Source organism: Xyrauchen texanus, chromosome 16 (genome assembly GCF_025860055.1).
Source record: "Xyrauchen texanus isolate HMW12.3.18 chromosome 16, RBS_HiC_50CHRs, whole genome shotgun sequence".
Taxonomy (NCBI): Eukaryota; Metazoa; Chordata; class Actinopteri; order Cypriniformes; family Catostomidae; genus Xyrauchen; species Xyrauchen texanus.
The window spans coordinates 45,677,287-45,699,289 of record NC_068291.1 but is presented as its reverse complement, the minus strand read 5'-3'; the positions used below and the strand labels follow the sequence as shown (position 1 = coordinate 45,699,289).

At 44.9% G+C, this 22,003-nt stretch overlaps 1 protein-coding gene across 1 annotated transcript in view; it reads right to left on the bottom strand.

Annotated features, from left to right (window-relative positions):
* Nucleotides 1-20,522, bottom strand: part of dync1h1 (dynein, cytoplasmic 1, heavy chain 1) — a 34,483-nt gene extending 13,961 nt beyond the window's left edge. Inside the window, 37 exon segments of the mRNA XM_052145058.1 lie at nt 23-135; nt 138-252; nt 334-561; nt 645-801; nt 959-1,197; nt 1,279-1,491; nt 1,796-1,979; nt 2,140-2,380; nt 2,498-2,657; nt 2,879-2,979; nt 3,088-3,370; nt 3,950-4,144; nt 4,221-4,409; nt 4,533-4,698; nt 4,952-5,125; nt 5,209-5,375; nt 5,454-5,600; nt 5,706-5,915; nt 5,997-6,107; nt 6,190-6,303; nt 6,662-6,817; nt 6,909-7,148; nt 7,229-7,348; nt 7,428-7,538; nt 7,634-7,810; nt 7,898-8,038; nt 8,148-8,294; nt 8,412-8,561; nt 8,700-8,879; nt 8,964-10,040; nt 10,497-10,724; nt 10,805-11,076; nt 11,176-11,362; nt 11,510-11,765; nt 11,900-12,073; nt 12,201-12,288; nt 20,205-20,522. Of these exon segments, the coding sequence (XP_052001018.1) occupies nt 23-135; nt 138-252; nt 334-561; nt 645-801; nt 959-1,197; nt 1,279-1,491; nt 1,796-1,979; nt 2,140-2,380; nt 2,498-2,657; nt 2,879-2,979; nt 3,088-3,370; nt 3,950-4,144; nt 4,221-4,409; nt 4,533-4,698; nt 4,952-5,125; nt 5,209-5,375; nt 5,454-5,600; nt 5,706-5,915; nt 5,997-6,107; nt 6,190-6,303; nt 6,662-6,817; nt 6,909-7,148; nt 7,229-7,348; nt 7,428-7,538; nt 7,634-7,810; nt 7,898-8,038; nt 8,148-8,294; nt 8,412-8,561; nt 8,700-8,879; nt 8,964-10,040; nt 10,497-10,724; nt 10,805-11,076; nt 11,176-11,362; nt 11,510-11,765; nt 11,900-12,073; nt 12,201-12,288; nt 20,205-20,457 (7,464 nt within the window). The 5' untranslated portion in view covers nt 20,458-20,522.
* Nucleotides 20,523-22,003: the final 1,481 nt, after the last annotated feature.

Genomic DNA, 22,003 nt, shown 5'->3' with positions numbered 1-22,003 from the left:
CACAACCGTCTCTCGTACACACCTGCATGTATTTCTCCAGCTGGTCGATGGGCATGGGGAAATCCGGGTGGTTGTTGTTGTACAGGGCAACGTTGCGACAGGCCTGATGCAGCATGGAGAAGAGTGACCCCAGCGACGCAGGCGGGTGAAGTCCATGATGTGCTCCATTTTTGAAGCGTGCTCCAGAGCTTTGATGACGAGTCCAGTGGAGGTGAAATATGGCTGCAGAATCGCAGCGGAGTCTCTCTGGATCTGTCAATCAAACACAATGAGATGTAAACGCTGATATAAAAACAGACTAAAACTGAACGTGTGCAGCACCTGCACTCGTACCTGCAGCATGGGCGACGCAGACTCCTCCCCTTCTTCTTCAATGCCCTTCCTCATGCGCTGAGCCTCGTCTTCACCCTCATCCAGCGGGATGCTCCGCAGACGTGCAAGGAAGTTATTGAAGATCATGTCCGTGCTGAGAACGTCCTCGCTGAACCAAACCATCCCGCAGCGAGACACCGTGGCCAGTGTGGCGTATTTCAGGTCCTGCACTTCAAACATGATGCGCACCTGTGTGATGAAGGCAGTGACATCATTATGACACGCTACACACTCACAACAGACAACAATCTGAGTGTAAACCGTTTCAGTACGTTTGGCGGCAGACTGAGACGCTCTCCGTTGGGAAGAGTCAAGAGTTTGTTGTCGTCCAGCACAGAGTTCAGATTCTCCACCCACTCGGGATCCACGTCACCATCAAAGATGATCCACTGTCTCTTCTGCAGCTCTCCACGGACATTATCAATGATCCTCAAATCAAACACACAAACAGTCAGTGACTTCAGTGTGTGATCTGATCAATGACTTAATGAGGCCTGACACAAATAAAGCTGCTAATATACAGACATTTAAACTCAAGAGTCCCTTCAAACACCAATGACACATCACAACAGTCTCCGACACTCACTTCCTGAGCACATGTGTGAAGAGTCCGTCGGTCCACTCGCGTGTGTTGGGGTCCAGGGTTCCGTATAGGTGGTCTTTGCTGATGGCTTTGGGGTCGATGATGTGGGCGACGCCCTCCAACCCCTCCAGTCTCTCCAGAGCTTTGAGGAGAACTCTCCAGGCCATCGTCTTACCACTGCCTGACGGGCCGACCATCATCAGACCATGATTGATCTGAGTGATCTGATACAGCTGCAGCACCTGAGGATCATCGAGATAAAGAGGAGTCACTCGTGATGCAGTTTTGGGTCAAGCGTGCTTCTCTAATAAAATGTTCCTTACCTTCTCGACCCACATGCTGCCCACATCGTCTCCGTCTCCATACGTGAGGTACATCTCAGCACAAACCTTCTTGAGCTCGTCACGGAGCGCAGTCATCTCTCCTCGCATGTACTGAATGCCAGGGAAGACGTCAGACAGCAGACTGAAGAGCAGAGGAATGTCTTCTGCCACCAGCTTCGGCACCATCGTCTCACAAACGCTCTGGATCAGAATCTGACACATGGGAACATACGGGGAACAGGGTCAGAGGTACAAGGAGACACTCTTATGTTTACTCCTGTAACTTCTAAATAAAGTCATGAAATCAAAATGTGATTATGTAAAAGGAATTTCAATCGATTACATACAATTTCTTTGTAAAGAATGAAAACGTCCTAAACAAGAAACATTTCTCTGTTCCCAACCCTACATTTGATTTCTCTTTGAATATTCGTTTCACTAACAAATGCGTCACATTACTCAAGCAAAAGAGTTTGTGAACACCATTTCATGTTGATGTTAGCTCAGTCATTTGTACCTCCTGCTCCGGAAGATTCTCTGCAATCTCGTTCTCGTCCACGTCCTCTCCTCGTTCACCCTTCTCTCGTTTGATCTTCTGGATTCGTTCTCGCTTCACGTTCCCGGCGCTGATCAGCACACTCTTAAGCGCACGCAGACCGAAGTCATAATGCGACTGAGACGACAGCTGCTCGTCACACAACCTGCAACGACGAGATGAACGTCACTGTGCATTCCTAAAAACTTCATAAAGCTTCTGTAATCAGTGCACAAACCATAATGCATCTGAAATTCAGCTGGCAACAGTGGATCATCAACAGCTGAACTACATGAATACTGAACAATAGCTAAACATTGGCATACTTGAAGAACGGGACGATCTTCTTGGCGAGGATCTCGGCGGTTCGGAAGCCCTGCGAGTAGAGCATGACCTGAGCGATGAGCTGTCGGTCCGGTTTGGTCATGGCTAAACTTCTGAAGAGCTTCTTCAGGTTATCGGGCAGGTTGGAGCGTCCAGCGTAACCAGGATTCATGGTGATGAAGATGGCCATCTCAGGACTCACCTTCACCTGTTTGTTCAGCAGCTCTGTGGTGATGGGCACACCTGAACACACACACACACGATCTGATCACCTTCATTTAAACAATGGAACTGGATTCCAGATAGGACTGGTTCCTAAACAAAGCATTTCACACCAACATATGGGATGTTTGTACATACTGCGGTCTCTGTTGGGGTTGCTGTGTTCTCTCAGCGCCACCTGGATGAACTGAACCTGCTGAGATACAGCAGACAGCATGCGTTCCTCCAGACGGTTGAACTCATCAAAACAGCCCCATGCGCCCACCTGACACAGACCCACAAAGATACGGCCCATCGCCTGAAGAACACACACGGTTTCAACATGATTAAAAGACACGCGTTACAAACAGTCCCCTGATATTCAGCCAATCCTCTGACGTGCATAAATAGAAGTTATGGACATATAACATGTGTAATGGGTCAATTCAGCGCAGACTGATTCTTATTTAACCTCTAACCTGAGCAGGTTTATATGCCATCACATTTCATGAATGCAGGTCAAAGTAAAATGTTCTGTACCTGGAAGTCAAAGGTCTCGTCGCAGTTGAAGACCAGCACGAATCGTCCGAGCTGGTGACCGAGAGCTTTGACAGACTCCGTCTTTCCTGTTCCAGCAGGACCTACAGAACAAGAACAGCTTTTATAACAGCTTCACCTCACGTGTGCGAACATCTAAATGCTGCTCCATTCTAGAAGACAGCTTAAAGAAGTTCTGAAACTGGACCGACCGAAGGGAGATCCGCCCAGACGGGCCTCCAGCGCCTGTGTCATGGTGAGGTAGCAGCGGTCAGTTAGAGGCGTTTGCACCAGCTTGTCCTGCACCCCCAGATACTCAAAGCCATAGTTGAACTTTGCGTTGGCCATCTGAATGGAGAGCTGCTGCAGGACGTCCGTCTGTTTGGGGTCAAAGTAGAAGCGCATCTGACAGAGCCACTCGAAGGATTTGGGGTTGTCAATCTTGTTCTTGAGCAGAGTTCTGGTCACGTCTCTCTGGTGGACCATCTCAGTGATCTAAAAACAAGGAGGAAATCAGAATAGTTGGAAGGGAGCCATTAGTTTCAGTCATAAGCCTTCCTTCCTGTCTAAGTGGCCGGTTCTCAGCTAGAATAATCTGTAAAGCGGACCAGACTACATGTCCATTGGCAGAAGTCTGGCTCTGCGAGACTAAGAAGCCCTTATGAGATACTGTGTCATGATTAACCTCACAAACATGTCTAAAGCTCCAGACGAGTGCAGCACTAACAGTGTTCATGGGAAGTTGTTTGTGGTCTACATGTACCACTCAAGGTTCCCAGACTTCCCACTCTTGGATCAGGATTTTTCCAGTATTTCCAATGACAGGATAAGGATTTGTAAAAATTATTTTAGCGAGGTAGCACTCATGAAGAACACTTTTAGCCAATTAACTATTTTAGTGAAATTAAATTCACTGAAACACATTTTTCATGACTTTAAGGTTTAAATTCCTTAATAAAATTCCCTGGTATGTACAGGTTTTCCATGACCGTGGGAACCATATCTGAATGCACACATTACAATATACAGCATCTGTGGTTTGAAACAATCAATATGAGCTTCTGATGTTCTGACCAGATGTTCCAGTTTCCTCCTGCGTAGCGGCGGCTGCTCCATCAGAACCGTGTCGGCCAGCAGGTTCAGAGTGGCCTCCACATTGGCCAGAACCGCCTGCAGTGGAGCCAGGTTCCCTCCGCCCGCAATCGTGGTCAGAGCGTTCTCCACATTCTCAGACCAGTCGATCTGAGTGGACAGAACCACCAGCTGGGCCTGAATGGTGCAGACAGAGTTAAGATTGAGTTTGTGTTGTGTGTGTTAACTTAGATACTCTCAGAAAGCTGCTGACCTGGTATCTGTCAATCCAGTCGATGTAGGTGCTCAGGTCGACGGCGGTGCCCTTGTTAAAAGCGCCCACCTCAGTGACGGACTCCGCCAGCAGTTTAGCCAGCGTCACTCTCATCTCGCGCTCCACCAGCGTGAGCCACTCGTTGATCTTCGGATGCTCCGTGATGGACACTGGAGTTTTGTAAAGCACCTGAAATTAACAGTGTACATGTGAGAGACTAGCGCCGTTTTACCTCTGAACAAACAAACGTTCAGAACGTTTCATTAGGATGATGGATTTAACAAGAGGCTTCTGATTTCTTCTGTGTTGTACCTCTTCTCCCTCTCTGGATGAGATACCCAGCACTTCAGTGTTGTCCTCGTTCAGCAGGATGCTGGAAACGCCAGCAAACATTTTCTTGAAGTGTTTCTGCAGTTTGGCCACGTTCTTACTGTTGCCGATAATCTCCAGCAGATCTTCATCACCGACAAAGTAGAACCTTCAGGAAACAATATAGTTATAAAACAATCATCTCTATGGGCAAATCAAACTAAAACCTAAAACACTCAGTGGTATGATGGTGATTACAGCACGGCAAAATATGTACCATCTAGAACATTCTGCACAATTATGAAGGTCGTTTCAACTGAAATAACAAGCTTAATTCATTATTCACCGCATTTACCCAGTCTGATTATGTGTCGTGCATCAGCAGATGTGACGGACACTACACAGCTGATAAAATATCTGACCTGGGGAAAGAAGAGCGCTCTCTCTCCAGATATTCTCCCAGCGCTTTCTGGATCTTTCCCAGCAGATCTGCAAGTCTCTCCAGTGACCTTTGAACCCCTTGAATGTTCAGGACGTCCATGACCAGCGGAGACTTGGTGACTTTCTTCATTAGAGCCAGAAACTCCGTGCTGATGCTGGGAAATCAAGCACATGTGTCACACGATCAGGTTCACACTCTGTTGTGCGGTACATTAATCCATTGCATCATAACACTCACCTCTGGAAGCGCTGCGTCTCCACTGGCAGGAGGTGTTTGATATCGGCACTTCCTGTAAAAATGCCTTCGAGGTAAACCCAGCGGCGCTGCACATCAATCCACACATCAAACAGAGCCATGATGCGGTTCAGTTTATCCTCCCAGCTCAGAGCGTCTTCTTCAAACACCTGCACGGTCAAGTCTTTAAATCAACACAGACCTTTTCACACAACCTGCATCAGAGAAACTAAATCTAACTACATTACCTTGTAGTAAGGAGACAGTTTCATGGCCGACACACTGTTGATGTGCTCCTTGACTTTGTTGAACAGATCGTCCCATCCGCGAATCAGGCGACACTTATTCTGATAGTTGACCAGATCGAGCTCGTAGGAGTTCCACACTTCACGAATCTACAGTTCAAGAAACAGAGTTTGACCTTTGACACAAACATCTCATAAAGATCCCTAAAGTCAATGGAGTTATGAGATATAGATACAGCATTATAGATGAGAAACCTGTTTGAGGAACTCCTCGAGCGCCATCTCTCCCTGAGCCACCAGCAGCACGTCCTTCACCACCATCTCGTTCTTCTGCAGGTCCACGTCCCAGATCTGCCCCAGACTGAGTTCTGACAGAACCCAGTTCACATGCAGACGCTTCATTAGCTGCTTCCAGTGACGGTCCTTCAGAGCTTCAGACTTCAGCTCGATCACCAGCATGTTCACCTGGAGACCAACACAGAGTTCAGATGGACCACTGCAAGACCACAGTCTCTCACCCAACGTTCACCAGCGCAAGTGTCTCACCTTCATGTATCCTTTGAGCATTCTCTGCACATGCTCGTATGAAGCGTACTGCCGCAGACGAGCGGGGAAGTTCTTCAGCTGGTTGAGAAGAGCGTCTAAATTCTGCCGCAGCTGTAAACACCAACATGAAGTCAGTAACACAAACGGACTGATAATCAGGTGTCACGCACTGAGGTGCAGGTGTGTCGTTCACCTTGCGCGGCTGCACAGAGACCCACGGCTGCTCCTTCATCTGATCGATCTGCTCCCAGACCTTCGACAGCTCAGACCAAACGCCCTTCAGATCCTGAAGCTCCTCCAGAGCAACCTGACAAACCACACACACACACACACACACACACACACACACACACACACACACACGATCTCTAGATCCACTTTCTATCCTGTCAGTCTTTTATAATAAGCATTTAACCAAAAAGTCAAACTTCACACACACACAAGTTTTCTTCAGGAATGACATCACTTTTGGTGGGAAACAACAGCACAAGTATCCTATCCTGTCTTATTTGATAAAATTACAAATTGGTAAGACAGCTGCAGTGTTTGAGCTTGAACGGAGCACATTTCTGAAAGTCTGCTGCACTCATTTAGAGTAATACTTCATTACAACCCAAAGCAAAACTATAGATTATTTTAAAGGTTAGGGTTTTAACGGGAGTCACCTGCACTCTCTCCTCACTGCTGCTCAGTAGACCCGTGTCCGTCAGCTCTAACGCCTCTTTTGCTTTTGCACACTTCTCTCGGTCATCCTTCAGACGGCCAAATTTCCCCTCATAGATGGTGAGCGACTGCAGCGCTTCCTCTGGACGCAGACTCCCCTACAGATCAAACAGCAGAGAAACACTCAAGACCTGAAATGAACTTGTAACTGCTGCTGGCAGATGGTTTACACAAATGAGCTGAACATACCGCCACTGGTTTGGTCTTCTCCCAGTCTGACAGCAGGTCTGTGGTGCGGTTCTCCACTGCACGATCCTCCTGAACGATCTTCATCTGAAGGTTAGCCACCTGCTGCTGGATGGCTGTGTCCTTGCGCTTCATGATGTCACTGAACGCGCCCCACTCGCCCTCGATATTATCAATGTACAGCCACGAGGGGGGGAACTGGAAGCGCTGCTTTTCCAGAAGACGCTGGCCATTACGGAACAGCTTCAGGGACGAGAAGATTTGTGTCATGTTTCCTCAACAGAAATACATTTATGAATCTAAATGTGGTGGATTACACTCACATCTACTTGCTTCTCAAACTGTTTGATCTTGCGTTTGAGGGTCTGCACGTACGTAATGAAGGTGACGGCGTCGGAGGTGCTCGCCGTGTCAACTGAATGCTGCTCCAGTTCTTGACGAGACTGAAGAATCACACAGAATTTCAGACAAACTCACATGGACGAACAAACACGACGCTTCAACGCTGAGACCTGCACTCACCTTAGAGATCTGAGAGTGGAAGTCCAGCATGTTGTTGCCCAACATCTGCCCAAACTTACTCAGAACCTCCTTATGCCACGAGTCGTACTTTAGATTCACCTTGGACTGAACCTAAACCATCAAAGATGAAGCATTGACAGAAGTTTAGCAAATGACAACACTGAACACATCATGAAGAATGGAGATGCAAGCGGTCACATTCTGACCTTGCCGTAGTCTATGATGACGGGTCCAAACTCTTTCCTGGTCTCTGCGTTGTCAAACGTGCCTCGAGCTTTGCGGATCTGCACGAGCAGCGCCTGCCACTTATTGAGATCTTCTCCCAGACGGTTATAAATATTCTCCGGCTGCATGTCCCACAGACACTGATACTGCAGCCACACCTAAAGGAGGAAACACAATCAGTCTGCTTGTTTCTGTACAAAAATAGGACAATCTTTAAAAAGCCCAATCAGAGCAATGAACATTACCTTCACATATTGCTCCACCTCAGACACATTTTCCTTCACGGCATTATAAGATTCCTCCAGCGCCGCCGGCCCATCAGGCATTCTGGTCAGAGCATTCCTGTAGAACTTTTCCTCTTCTGATAACTCGTAGTGAACACCAACCTGTTTCAAGAGCAGAAGTTAACACACGCACGCACGCACGCACGCACACACACACACACACACACACACACACACACACACACACACACACACACACACACACACACACCTGATATCTCTGACTCTGAATTCTGGGCAGTGACAGAATGACCATCTTCCAGTAGAACATCTCCTGATAGAGTCTGTAGCGGCAGTCTTCAATAGGCGGGTTCAGATAGATCACTTGGTTTGTGATCCTCAATTCATGGATGACGTTCTGTTTGGACAAAAGACAATAATTCAGTGTAATCGAGGTAAAACAGTCTAGGGTTACAGCAGCGGTTTCTACACATAAGCAGAAATGAGGGGTCAAATCTACGCTGTGATGCCTTGCCTTGATCTTTGGTTCTCCTCCAGGCTTGTGACTGAGTTGTGGAGTTTCAGTGTCCATGTCCACATCAGCCTTGTCCTCCATCTGTCCCCTGAGGACCTGCGTCCAGGCCTTGAGTCCCGCCTGCAAACGCACGCCAAGGATGCGCTCGATCTGCAAATGAAACATGGACCATGTCGATTTATTCTGTGAATGCCTATTTTGCCATTTATGCTGCGTACATTTGAGTTAAGTCTCATGTGTCAAACGTCTGATTAATGTCTCCTTTACGTTTAGTCCAGTGTAACTCACCTCAATGTCCAGTTTATTGACCCAGATGGGCAGATTAGAATAAGAGTGCAAGTTGAGGTCATCAACAGCTTTCTGAATGCGGCTCAGGATCTCATTGAAGGTCTTATTTTCATACATGCAGGTCTCAAGAGAACGAACCTCCAAATCAATCTTCTCCTCAATCAGTAGAAGGTCATCCACCTACAATTCAACATCACATTCACACTTTGTCTTTTTCTCTTGAATGTAAACATGTACCATTGCACAGGTCTTTGACTGACCAACCTTTTCCTGGAAGTTGAAGACCGTTTCCGCCAGACGCTGGACATAAGGGTCGAGTTTGTAGGACTCCCAGACCAGAGCGATGCCCTCAGTGACCAACGCCTGGACCTCCTTCTTCAGTCCTGCCACCAGTAGAGAGATGGACATCCGTTCTTCCACCTTCTCACAGGTGCGCTCATACGTGCGGACGCTCTCGATAAGAGAGATGGCGAATGGATACAGCTGATTGGCCTGATGAGCTTTGTTAACGATGGCCAGCGGCACGCGGAAGCTCAGCCACTTCAGGTTGCGCACTTCCTTGGAGAGGGTGATGATCTCGGGGAGGAAGTTCACTTTGAGCTTTAGCACGGTTCCCGTGCGGCCGCGGGCACGCGTGTTCTCGATGGTGAAGATGCGGCCAGACACGCCGAGGTTGCGCTGCTGCACCTTGCGAGCCCAGTCATCAAAAATCTCCTGCGTGTTGAGTTTGGCACGGAAACTGTCACCATCCTGCTTGAGCTTCAGACCCTCCACGTGATTCTCCCAGCCCTTTCCAAGAACATCCTCCACGCGCTTCATGTAGGCGGTGAGCTGTCGGTCGATCTGTTTGGCCCAAATAATGGATCCAGAGACCGGAGGCAGATCTCTCACATGACTCATCTTACAGGACTGGCTCTGAGGGTATTGAACTTTGAACTTGTCGTGCAGCGACTCGATGTCATCTTTGACGCGCTGGATGAGCTGCGTCTGGTACTCTCGGATGGCTCCACGGATGTGTGGACGGACAAACAGGGCGTTAAAGCGAGAGAATATACGGAACATTTCATTGGCGTTCTTGGCGGTGCCCAACTGGTCACGCAGGCGTGCGGTGATGCGGGTCTCCACGCGGTCGATACGCTCATCGTAGCGCTTCATAGCTGCTTCCCACGCCTCCATTCCCTCCTTTGACACGTCCAATCCATCAACCTCCTTCACATTTTCATAAGCCAGATTCACTTCCTCGATGGCGTTTGCATCTGCAGCATCGAACAGAACCTCGGTCACCTTCATATCGGGCTGTTCGGCAGTCTCCCCCTGAGCATGCTGGGGCACGGCAGACAACTGCAAATGAAAACAGAACAATGAATGAGCCCGTTATACAACGATTTAATGCTTTAATGGAAAGTGTTTCACACCATTAGTTTGTATTCATCTAAACATTCGATTCAAAATCTCTTGACATTGACTTTTTTGGCTTGTAGTTCATGTCTGTTAGCTTTGAGGTCAACTATATGCTAAATGTACCAAATATACTGATGTCATCCTCTTGCACTCGAGGACCTATAGAACTGTCTGTCCAGTTAAATACTCTCTAGGACGAAAATGTCCCTCCATTAATACCATCTCCAATAGCAAGTAGCACATCATGGTTTTGCTGGACTGTGACAAAAGTTTGCAAAAAAATAAGAAGCCCTTCAATAAGTCTATTCCCAACCTCCTGTTTCAAGAGGAAATACATCAGCACAACGAAAACTTCTCTGAGTTCTAAACTCTTCAAATAATAATCAGATTTAGTACCTGAGGTCTCAGCACACGAACAATAACTGCTCTGAGCTGCTCATGTTGGCGTCTGAACCGCCGCATGTGGTCCAAGCGGGCCTGAAGCTTGCGGTGGGCGGGGCTTAAACGCCATACCATCTTCAGATTCTCCTCTCTCTTCCTCTTCACAATATCCCTCAGGAGTACCTGAAGTTTCTCATACTCATCCTCCCACGTCTGGAAGACTTCAAAACACGCCACCATCACCTGAGGACGACACAAGAATATAAGCTGTGAGCTGCAGGTGCACCGCTGCAGAATGAACGAGACCTGAACAGCAGCAGTACCTTCTCAAACTCTTCATAGGCCACATGCATGAGCTTGCGAGTGCCCAGAACTTTGAGCAGCTGAGAGCTGAGGTCTCGCGAGATGGCCTCCACCAGTCGTAACGCACGCTGGATGGGATACTTGGTGTTTCGGATCTTGCGCAGGTGGTTGAAGATGGCTACCAACGCCTGCCGTATCTTGTCCAGCTCAGTGGCTGACAGAAGGTCGTTGAGGGGAAAGTCTTTCATCAGGGGGTTGTAATCATTAACAGTCTCCACGGCCTGCTTCAACCCTGAGAAACACACATTACGACAGACCCAAATGTTAGAAAAGCAACACATAATTAGATGACACTTGAGATAACTCCTGCAGGGATTTAAAGACACCTCACCCGTGTCCGTGTCGAAGCTGACTGTGGCGTGGAAGCGTTTGCCGTGTTTCAGGATGTCTAAGGTGAGCAAGACCTCTGGGCTCTCTCTCTTCTCCTGAATGCGGTTGAGGGCACGCTCGAGGTTCAGCCAGAAGCTGATCTCCTGCAGGGCGGTCCCAGAGGCCGGGTCACGGTCCAGTTTAGTCACCTGAGAACAGGTCACAGGTCAGAAACCGCAGCACAAACCTGAGATCACAATCATGTTTTGGACATTTTTTCCCAACTACCCACAACTCCAATAATGTTTCTTGCACAGTAACACTATTTGAACGCAGTAATGCTATGAAGCTCAAACCTTCTGGATTTCTCTGATCCAGCGATTGACTCCAGACTGCAGCTGGTTCAGGAATGTTGGATCCTCCACTTTGTCACCAAAGTCAGTGACCTTGGGCTTTTCTGTGGCTCAGTAGCACTGCTTCGCCACATTAGTGATGATGGGGTGGATGAGCAGACTGATCTCTGGGATCTCAATATTCTGCTGCAGGTGGAGGAGCCCCATCTCCAACTCGGCAATCTTCTTCTCCACTGAGGGAGCCATCTTATCTCCATCCCTGAACCAAACACACACACCTGTTCTGTTCAGTAATGCTGAAAGGTGACTGATATACAAGTTAATGTATACATGCTTAAAAAGGGCAGTGCTGCATTCTCTAAACATCATCCATAAGGTCAGAGGTGACGTTACCTGTCGGCTTTGCCGGACTCTCGGATGTAGGATTTGAAGTATGGAGCGACCGCATTACTGATGAAAGAGTGCAGTGTCTCGTATGGAGAATCCTCACTTAGAGTCAGAACTCGCACCTGAGTCGAGATGGGTTTGTCTGCATCAATAACTCCTGTCCGCTTGATCAAAGCGAGGCTGAAAGATCATGTGTCCCTGTTAGTCGCGGAGTGAAAAGCCTCATCTCACATAACACACTAATTCCATTAGATAACTAATATCATAAATCAATTATAATCTAAAACTCTCAATATGAGCTTGTTACCTGTTTGATTTGAGCCCGTAATGAATGTCAATGCTGATGCTGTAGGAAATACACTCTTTCTCCTCTTCACCTTCATCACCAACATCCTCTGCAGTCCAAACAAGTGTCAGAAAAAACAACTAGCAGCGATTTTTGACATTCAACATTCAAAATGAGAAATCACTGAAAACATACACTATAAATAAAACAAAGAAAGCATGTGACCGTGACATCATGGATAAAACTGAGAGAGTTCATGTTTGTTCAAATCTGCACAGAAACAACAGCAGACCCAACACTTAAATAATATAAAATATAAATGAGAAAAACATCAGATGATAAAAGCAGTGTTGAATGAAAAAAAAGCTTCATTTTGAGGCCTGAATGTTCCTCATGTGATCACTCATCTGATCTGAGGCCTGTACCATAGTCAGGGTATCAGGATTGGTGGAGTTGACCAAACCAATCAGGCTACTGTTCAGTTTAAGATTAGCGCACGCACATGTGCACCTGAATGAGGTTTGACAGATCCTGCGTGTTGTTTCTGCACATCTAAACGGCTGACGTTAAACAGCGCACCCTCTCTCTGGACTGTAATGTAACTTCTAGTTAGTTTGTAACCAAGTCAGTGCCTAATTTGGTTAAAACACTTTAACAATTGTCCAACCTTCAATCCTACTTTTTTCCACAAAAGGAGGAACGAGTTGAAATACATTTTTGCGGTAATCAACATTATCCCACAATTGCTGTCGATTGATCTGAACTTGTGTTGAACACAGAATATTCCTTTAATCTATTTTATTAGCTTAGAAATATAGCCTAATGTTGTATAATGTTTATAATTTCAAAGATGATTCATGACTGAAGTAGGTAAATGAAAACAAATAGTGTATTTAAATAGAATATCAGAATCCATCTGCAGAAAAACTATATTTCAATATTTCATCATGAAGAGTGCGCTTTAAGACGGGGGAGTGGCTGCACAGACAGACTTATCTTCAAATATTGACTATAATAACAAAAATACAGTAACATGAGCTTAAAGTGCTTAAAAACTGGTAAACTGAGACTGAGATGGACAGATTCACTTCTCTTCAATGATTATGCTTTGCACCATTTATTTAAAAGTAATATGTCAAATAAAGTGTTTTCTTCTGAACAATAACAAGTGCTCAAAGTGCGAAAGAACTGAACTGCTAAACTGAAGATTAGAAGTGAAAATCAAGGCCATTATCACTTATTTTTTATTTTTTTCTGGGTTGTAAGCAAAGTCCTGCAAACTTTCTTTTGAAGACATTTGGACCAGAAGATGGAGTGTTCATGTAACTCGCATGTTGATTTGAAACCGACAGGCTAGTTAATGCTTTTTTGTCTTCTGCTAGTTTTCTACACAGGGTGACCAGTGGCTGCGAAATTCTGAATGACAAATCATGTTCTGCACGTATTTTTAAATCGCAGACAGGGTCAGTCATAGACCACGGTGTGTCAGCTGTAACAGTTGCTCCCGGCAACGTCGTGGTACGTTTGAGTGCACGGACAGCGGCTTTATGACCGGAGTATAAATCATGACGAGCAAGCACTTTCTTACAGCTGCTGGCATACAGTAGCTTCCTCGAGCAAATCGGGCTCTCTCAGTTTCTGGCACCAACTGCCAAAAGGCTCGCCATCTCTACTTTCTTCAATCCACGCCCAGCGCCATTTATTTTTGAGTCCTTTATCTATTGCTAGGACATCATCCCCAGGCTTCATAAACTTGCGCTCCATTTCACCGACAACGCTAACGTGAGATTGATATATGGGTGTCAATCATACTGTGTTGCCAGGACCCGCCCTTCTCTGCTTCTGATAGGCTTGTAACGTTAATTAGAGCTGCGTTCCTCTCATATGATTGGTAGGTGAAATAAATTGACTAGAAAATATTAAACCGCATGCGCAGGTTCCCAAATATTATTTTATTTTTTTCCCTCACGGCTGCACGCCGGAGATCCGGCAATACTTTAAGCACTGTGATTGGTTCAGCATCTGTTGACATGCTGAAGATCCGTGAGTTCTTGTCCATGTGAATGCAATTTAAATTTGCACAGCAAAGCTTAAAAATATTATTAGCCGGACCGGTGTATCTCACGAGTATTGACTCTGACTATCACACCTGGAGTCGTGAGTTTGAATTCAGCGTGTGGTGAGTGACTCCAGCCAGGTCTCCTTAGCAACCAAATTGGCCCGTTGCTAGGGAGGGTAGAGTCACATGGGGTAACCTCCTCGTGGTCACTATAATGTGGTTCTCGCTCTCGGTGGGGCGTGTGGTGAGTGACTCCAGTCGGGTCTCCTTAGCAACCAAATTGGCCCGGTTGCTAGGGAGGGTAGAGTCACATGGGGTAACCTCCTCGTGGTCACTATAATGTGGTTCTCGCTCTCGGTGGGGCGTGTGGTGAATTGTGCGTGGATGCCACGGAGAATAACGTGAAGCCTCCACACGCGCTACGTCTCCACGGTAACACGCTCAAGTCACATGATAAGATGTGCGAATTGGCGGTCTCAGACGCGGAGGCAACTGAGATTCATCCTCCGACACCCGGATTGAGGCGAGTCACTACGACACCACGAGGACTTACAGCACATTAGGAATTGGCCGTTACAAATTGGGGAGAAACATTTTTTTTTTTTGCACAGCGGTTGAGTGACAGGTCGAACTTGCAACCTAGAAGTCCTTGTTTTCACCAGACTTGCACTTGGGAAATCTTGCACATATCCACTATCGTGAGCATATACAATTATAACAGATCCACCTAAAATGTAGCCGTAGAACTGAAACAAATGCAAGTATGACAAATAAAAACAGACCATGACAGAAATTTGAAAACTTGGTCCGTCAAAGTGATAAAAATGTTTTTCTAGCACAACCCATATGGCAGAGAACAGCATTTCTGCAGAATAATTCCCAGTGATGTGGTTGTGAATAATATGGGAAAAACACAGTTTTAACACGACCGTTTTCTCCAAATGTGTAACGGCTTCATGAAAACTCTGTTTACATTGATCGTGTGAGCTGTAACAACTTCTCTTGACTGGTCAACTTCAGGTACGTCGCCAAATCGGCCCAAATTTTTTAAACATTTAAAAAAATGATCGGGTGGTCATGAGCTGCTCGTAATTCCTCTCACACTATGTGAGCCGCGACCACACGAGTGCCGACGATTTCCATGTGATCTCTCCCGACTGGAAAGATTCGGTCAATCGCAAAGTGTTCGCCTGCCTTAAGAGGGACTTTAATGCCCAAAGTATACTTCACCTGTCCGTGCACCATCCACGAAACTTCATTTTCGTCATCCGGAGTGTCCGTGTGCTGCCAGATTTGTCTGTCCATGTGGAATGTGTGTGGAGAAATGCGCAAGAGGAATTAATGCTTGACAACTGTGTGTAAAGTCCCCTAGTGTATCCCTTTCTCAGTCAACATTGTGCATGAGCATTTCTCCGCACAGACAGAACAATCTGTCTGCACACGGACACTCCTGATGAAAATAATGACGTCACACAGAATAAGCACGGACCACCGTGGAACGCGGACAGGAGTACACTTTAAGCTTTAGGGTTAGGTTAATTGATTAATGTACCGCACTTATAAAAGTGAGAATCCAACACTTCTCTAATCGTTCTCAACATTTTTACAGCGTTTTAAAACCATTTGCATATATATATATATATATTTTTTTTTTTTTTTTTTAGTTAACCTACATTTTACACAAATTATTTTAAGAAATCAAATAAAAAGTGAATGCACATTATAAAAAGTGATTTTTTAGACTGTATGAAATAAACCAGTAGAACTGAAATGTGTATTGTTTCGACATTTTATTCAGTGTATTAACGGTAGTGGACAGTTACTGTACATTAAAATATATAAATCTCTTTCTAAAAAAGAAAATCATCAGCGATAACAGACAATTTTAATGGAGCTTTTAAGATTATTTTGGGTAGTTCTTGGAAAACTTTGCTCAGATTCATCTCATGGGATTGAATTAGGGCCACGGTTGTCAAACTGGGGTACGCGTACCTCCAGGGGTACGTGGACTGATTTCAGGGGGTACGAAAGAATATCTAAGGGACTGTTCGTTTTTTATTTAAGGGGCTACCGGAGGAGTTTTGAGATCTGTAGTCAAAAAAAGACGTGACCCTCCCTTCGCCAGCAATATTTTTTTTCTATAACCCTCCAAAATGATAGTGAAAAAAGGCATGACCCTCCCCGATAATTTATTGATTACTTCTGTACTGGTTTGCGCTTGGCAAAGATGTTCAGATAGCCATTGTTTTTTTTACAACCAAACGACTAAACTCCTGCTTTCTCATCTAACTAGGGCTGTAACGATAGACCAAACCTACAATTCGGTTCGAATCACGATTTTTGGTTTTAGATTTGAAAGAAATCATGTTTTCGGTGCTGATGCAGTGGTGACGCGTTCATGTAACATGCAAAGGTGGCGCTGCCAATAAAGTATCTAAAAGCTGCCACAAAGAACCGGCAAAAGTAATGATTATGAATATGTCAAATATAGCAAGGAGACATTTTAATTGTTTATTAATAAACAAGTGTTTGTCAGTGTCGGCTGCAAAGATGAAGTTGGCGATGTTGACTCGCGATCTTCAGTAGAGAGAAATGCACATTTCATACAGATTACATAAGCAGAGAGTCTGATTTCTTTTGTTTTGAATTGTTCTGTTAAAAAGTAGACATTTCAAGTTTTCTATATTTCTCAGGCCTGTGAGGCAAGTACCTTATACGCTGTGTTTCGGTTCATTTATTAGACGAGAGTCCAGTTCACGCGCCGCGCCTCCGTGTCATGATGATCTATTTTCTACTATATTTACTTCTTATTTATTAAATCCAGGCACTTGGTTGATGAAACATTGATTAAAATTAAGATACAATTAATAAAAAACGAAATTCACTTTAAAGAAAGTTTTAAAGTCACTTTCAGAGCGGTCATGTTGGTAACATTGTTTTTTCCCTCATAAATGCGAACACGAAAAATTAAATAAAAATAATATTTTAAGTTCTGTGGAGGCCGACCCTCATCCGGTGGGTAGCATTACTTTTGTTTTGTGCAGTGTAGTTCATAGAATTACTAAAACATATTTTGCCACAGGTCTAAAAGTTAAAGATTTTTTGTGTCACGTCACATGTGTATTTCCCTCATCCATCCATCTTCAACCGCTTATCTGAAGTCGGGTCGCGGGGGCAGCTGCTCCAGCAGGGGGCCCCAAACTTCCCTATCCCGAGCCACATTAACCAGCTCTGACTGGGGGACCCCGAGGCGTTCCCAGTCCAGTGTGGGGATGTAGTCTCTCCACCTAATCCTGGGTCTTCCCCGAGGCCTCCTCCCAGCTGGACGTGCCTGAAACACCTCCCTAGGGAGGCACCCAGGGGGCATCCTTACCAGATGCCCAAACCACCTCAACTGACTCCTTTCGACGCAAAGGAGCAGCGGCTCTACTCCGAGCTCCTCACGGATGACTGAGCTCCTCACCCTATCTCTAAGGGAGAAGCCCGCCACCCTTCTGTGGAAGCCCATTTCGGCCGCTTGTACTCGCGACCTAGTTCTTTTGGTCATGACCCAGCCTTCATGACCACAGGTGAGGGTAGGAACAAAAATTGACCGGTAGATCGAGAGCTTTGCCTTTCGGCTCAGCTCTCTTTTTGTGACAACGGTGCGATAGAGCGAGTGCAATACCGCCCCCCCTGCCCCGATTCTCCGGCCAACCTCCCGCTCCATTGTCCCCTCACTCGTGAACAAGACCCCGAGGTACTTGAACTCCTTCACTTGGGGCAATACCTCATATTATTTCCCCTTATTTCCCTCACATTAAATATAAAACGCATGTGTATATTAAATGCATTTTCTGAGAATTTATATTTCAAGTTTTGTCTGCAAATGTCACGTCCATAACGCTGGAATTGCCCAATTTTAAAGAATTTATCCTCAACTAGTTTTTTGGCGTAGGTCTACGTATTTTATTATATTAACTTCTGCTAATAGTTATTTAAAAATGTGGTAGCCCTACATCTAACACATCACACTCCACTGTTATGGTGGCAATTTCAGTAGATTTACTCACTAACATTGTTGTGGAAACACAATAAGAATGGAAACTAAAATATGGCAGTATCGTGCTACAGCGCACACATCAGCTACAGTTCTGGGTCCTCAGTCCCAATACTATAAAACTCGACGTAGCCTACGTTCACTTCACATGTTAATGCAGCGGTAGAGTTACACTCACATGACACTGCACTTATTCGCAATCACAAAAGTTCATTATTTGCTCGTGCTTTAAAGCTTTGGCGGGTAAACCTTTCATTGGCGTTCTGATCTGACATGATCACACTTTTTCTATTAACAAAATATTCGAGAGTGGAGATTGGGTTCATATCTGTTTAAAATCATTATATTCAGCACATTTGTATCATATGTTGACTTTTGATGAGATTTGTATCATAGCCTATTTGTATGATTCTATTCACTATTCTCGACAAAATTGATAAAAATAAATATTAAATAAAAAAAAACTTGTTGTTAACAATTGGTGGTGTTGGGGGTACTCCGGAAGATCTATAATGTCTCAGGGGGTACATGCCTGTTAAAAGTTTGGGAACCACTGAATTAGGGTTATGGTTATAATAATAGTAAATGTCATCAATACCATTATAAACAGTGCCAAGAACGCTTTGTAGTGAGCCGTTTATTATGAGATATAACTTTCACCTCACGTTTTTTCAGAATCGAAAACCAGGAACCGGAGACGATTCCCAAATTTGTGGAATCGAACAGCCCAACCTGAAGTAGACCGTTATACAGGAAGCAGTTCCACGTTGCGCATGCGCACCAGAACAGAACAGCTGACCCGAATGGAGAGTTCACACTACACTATTTTAAGCCCAATTGTTTCTCGCCGACAAAAGCCTGAAATAGTGGGCAAATCGGAGCTCGCTCCCGTGAGAGATGGTCGCAATGTATGAACTATCAAAGACCCGATTTGAGAGAAGCGCAGACGCGTCGCCGATGTCAGCGAGATATCTAGCATGTTAAATATCTGGACCCGTCTGCGACTCCAAATCATGCAATGTGAAATGTGTTTCGACTGAATGCAACAGCAGCGTTGAGCTACATCCAATGAGAGAGCAGGAATCGATTCAGTGGGAGGAGTCCTGATGTACCTGCAACAGAACATCAACTAGCGGCTGCGGTATCAAGAGTCTCATTGGAAATGGAGGATAAATTAGAGGAACATTGGCAGGAACACCAGCGACTATTTGATGTTTAATCTGAACTGTAGCACAACCGGGTGGAGAAAGAGATGAAGAGAAATCGCCAATTCTCTTGGACAATCAGGTCAGCAAATAGGGAGATTTTACAGTAGGAGGCACTTTTTCATATTGTAACCAATAAAATATATGATTAAAAACACACATCATATTCTGAAATGCATAACATATGATCATGCATTAGTTTTCGTGTCTCGTATCACTTCTCGCGTGTTCTCGGTTGAGAAATGTAATTTGGAGTTCAGGAAGAGTCGTGTAATGTGTTCACCCCTGTCGCCGATTCCTCGTGTAGTTTGAAAACGCTACGACTTAATTGACAAGACAGACAGTTGTGTGATATGAACGGTACCACAAACCGACGTCTTTGAAGGTCGTGAAGTGTGTAGGAGGCATTATTACCCTGACCCAAACTCATGGTACAGACCCTATAGTGCAGTCGAGACACCCTCTCATCTAATGTATTATTCATCACTGATCGGATTCAAGCAGCTTTATGGTCTCATTAAAACCATGTTATGTTTCCTTTAATAAACATATGAGAACTTTCGTTCTGATCATAACTACACAAACATTGCGAGAATGTTAGTTTAATACTGACATATGATGACTCAGAACCGCAGACATTAAAATGACGTCATGTAAATGTTGTATATGTATGTAATAGGAGTTTAAAGTCGTTAAGATGCTGTAAAATGAAAGTTTTAAACCTTTCAAAGCGTTCCGCTCCACCAGGATCGAGTGAATTTGCGGGTCTGACAGGAATTTTCTCATCTGCTCAAGCGCGCACTTCTCCTCCAGCGCGCTCTCGAGTCCCGCGGGCGCGTCCCCGCCATCTTCCAGCAGCAGCGGCACGAGTTTACGGATGTGTTTCTGCAAAACAGACGCGTCCGCCACCGTCTGTACGGCCGCAGAAACCTCCATCCCGCCGCTGCCGTCGTCTCCTCCGCCACTGTCAGACATTTCACACAGAATAAAGCGCCAGAAACCGCAGATTGAGCTGTGACAGAGCGCGCGAGCTGTATCACGGTCACTGACTCACTGACCAACGCCCAGTGCAGACAGGATCTTTATTGTTGCATTGTGTTCTGGGATATGTAGTTTTCCACAACCTGGAAGTCATGAGTAGTCATGACAGATGAACTACAACGCCCAGATAGCCGAAACACAGCACAAGCGCAATCGTCAGCCCATCTCTGCGGCTTTCTGCCATGTCATGTGTTATTGAACGTGTATAAACTGAACATTGTTAGAAAAATTATGTTTGGCGTGCCAATAAAAACTGTGAATAAGAATAATATCATCAATTGATGCTCAACCTTTTAGACAGAATTTGTCTGATGTTGTGGATGGAAGACAATTAGTCATTTATTAAATTATATGATGAATCCATTGAGATGTTGAAGAAAGCAGGTTTAGAAAGAAGCGACATGAAGAATCTCGACATTAAAACACATGTACACTTGACAATAATGACATGCAAACATGTTGTTATGTACATGCACATAGGTCTGGGTATGCTTGTGCAAGTGGTATATAAAAACAAATATTTTTACATTTTTATAAGTAACAAGTATAAATCTGAATTTATATATTGCACATATTTTGATACAGTCTATTATAGTCTTCATCTGTTGTAGTTTATTAATGACTAATTTGGGACAAGAGGTTCACGTGACAGGAACCCCATAATAACCCTAATGCACCTAACCCTGCTGCTATCACGTCACTGACGAATCAGTGTGTGTTGTGAGCGAGAGAGTGTGTGTGTTGTCAGCAAGAGAGAGAGAGTGTGTGTGTGATCTCACAGGCATCACAGTTCTTGTCTCACACACACACACACAATGCCACATAAGTCAAAGAAAGAAAAGGTAGCTATATGTTGAGAAATGATTGTATATATCTGTCTGTGTCTGCTGTAAAATCTTAATGGTCCTGAACTGTGTTAGTCTGTGAGATCCAGCAAAAGTGGAAGAAAGCAACACCAAGACAAGCAGAACTCAGAAAATGAGGTAAATATTGATTATTATTTCTTGGTAAAACATATATGGAGTGATTATAGTCTATGTTTTGTGAGAATAGATGTTGTTAATGTGATTTGTTGTAAGAGTATTACATTATGTTTCCATGAACATTAATAGTTTCTCAGGTTGTATATTTATGACACAGAAGATGTTTACTGCTATCACAATTAACACAATCCATTAAACAACACTTAGTTTAATTACAGGTAATACAGACTTTCAGTTGATCATTTGTTTTTAATTGTAGCTGGTGAAACATCACAAATGTCAGCAGAAGTTTCATGTGGATGGAATGACATTGTCTTAGTTTAGTTGTACAGATCAGATCAATAGATTGTTGTGCGTGTGAGAAATCTGACTCAATGTGAATAAATGATCTGTGAAATGAGGATTGTATGATGTGACTCTGCTGTTTCTCCAGGGTTCGACCAGTGATCCTCCCGTCACACATGTGATGCGTGTCAAGCAGTCGTCCTCTCAGTGTG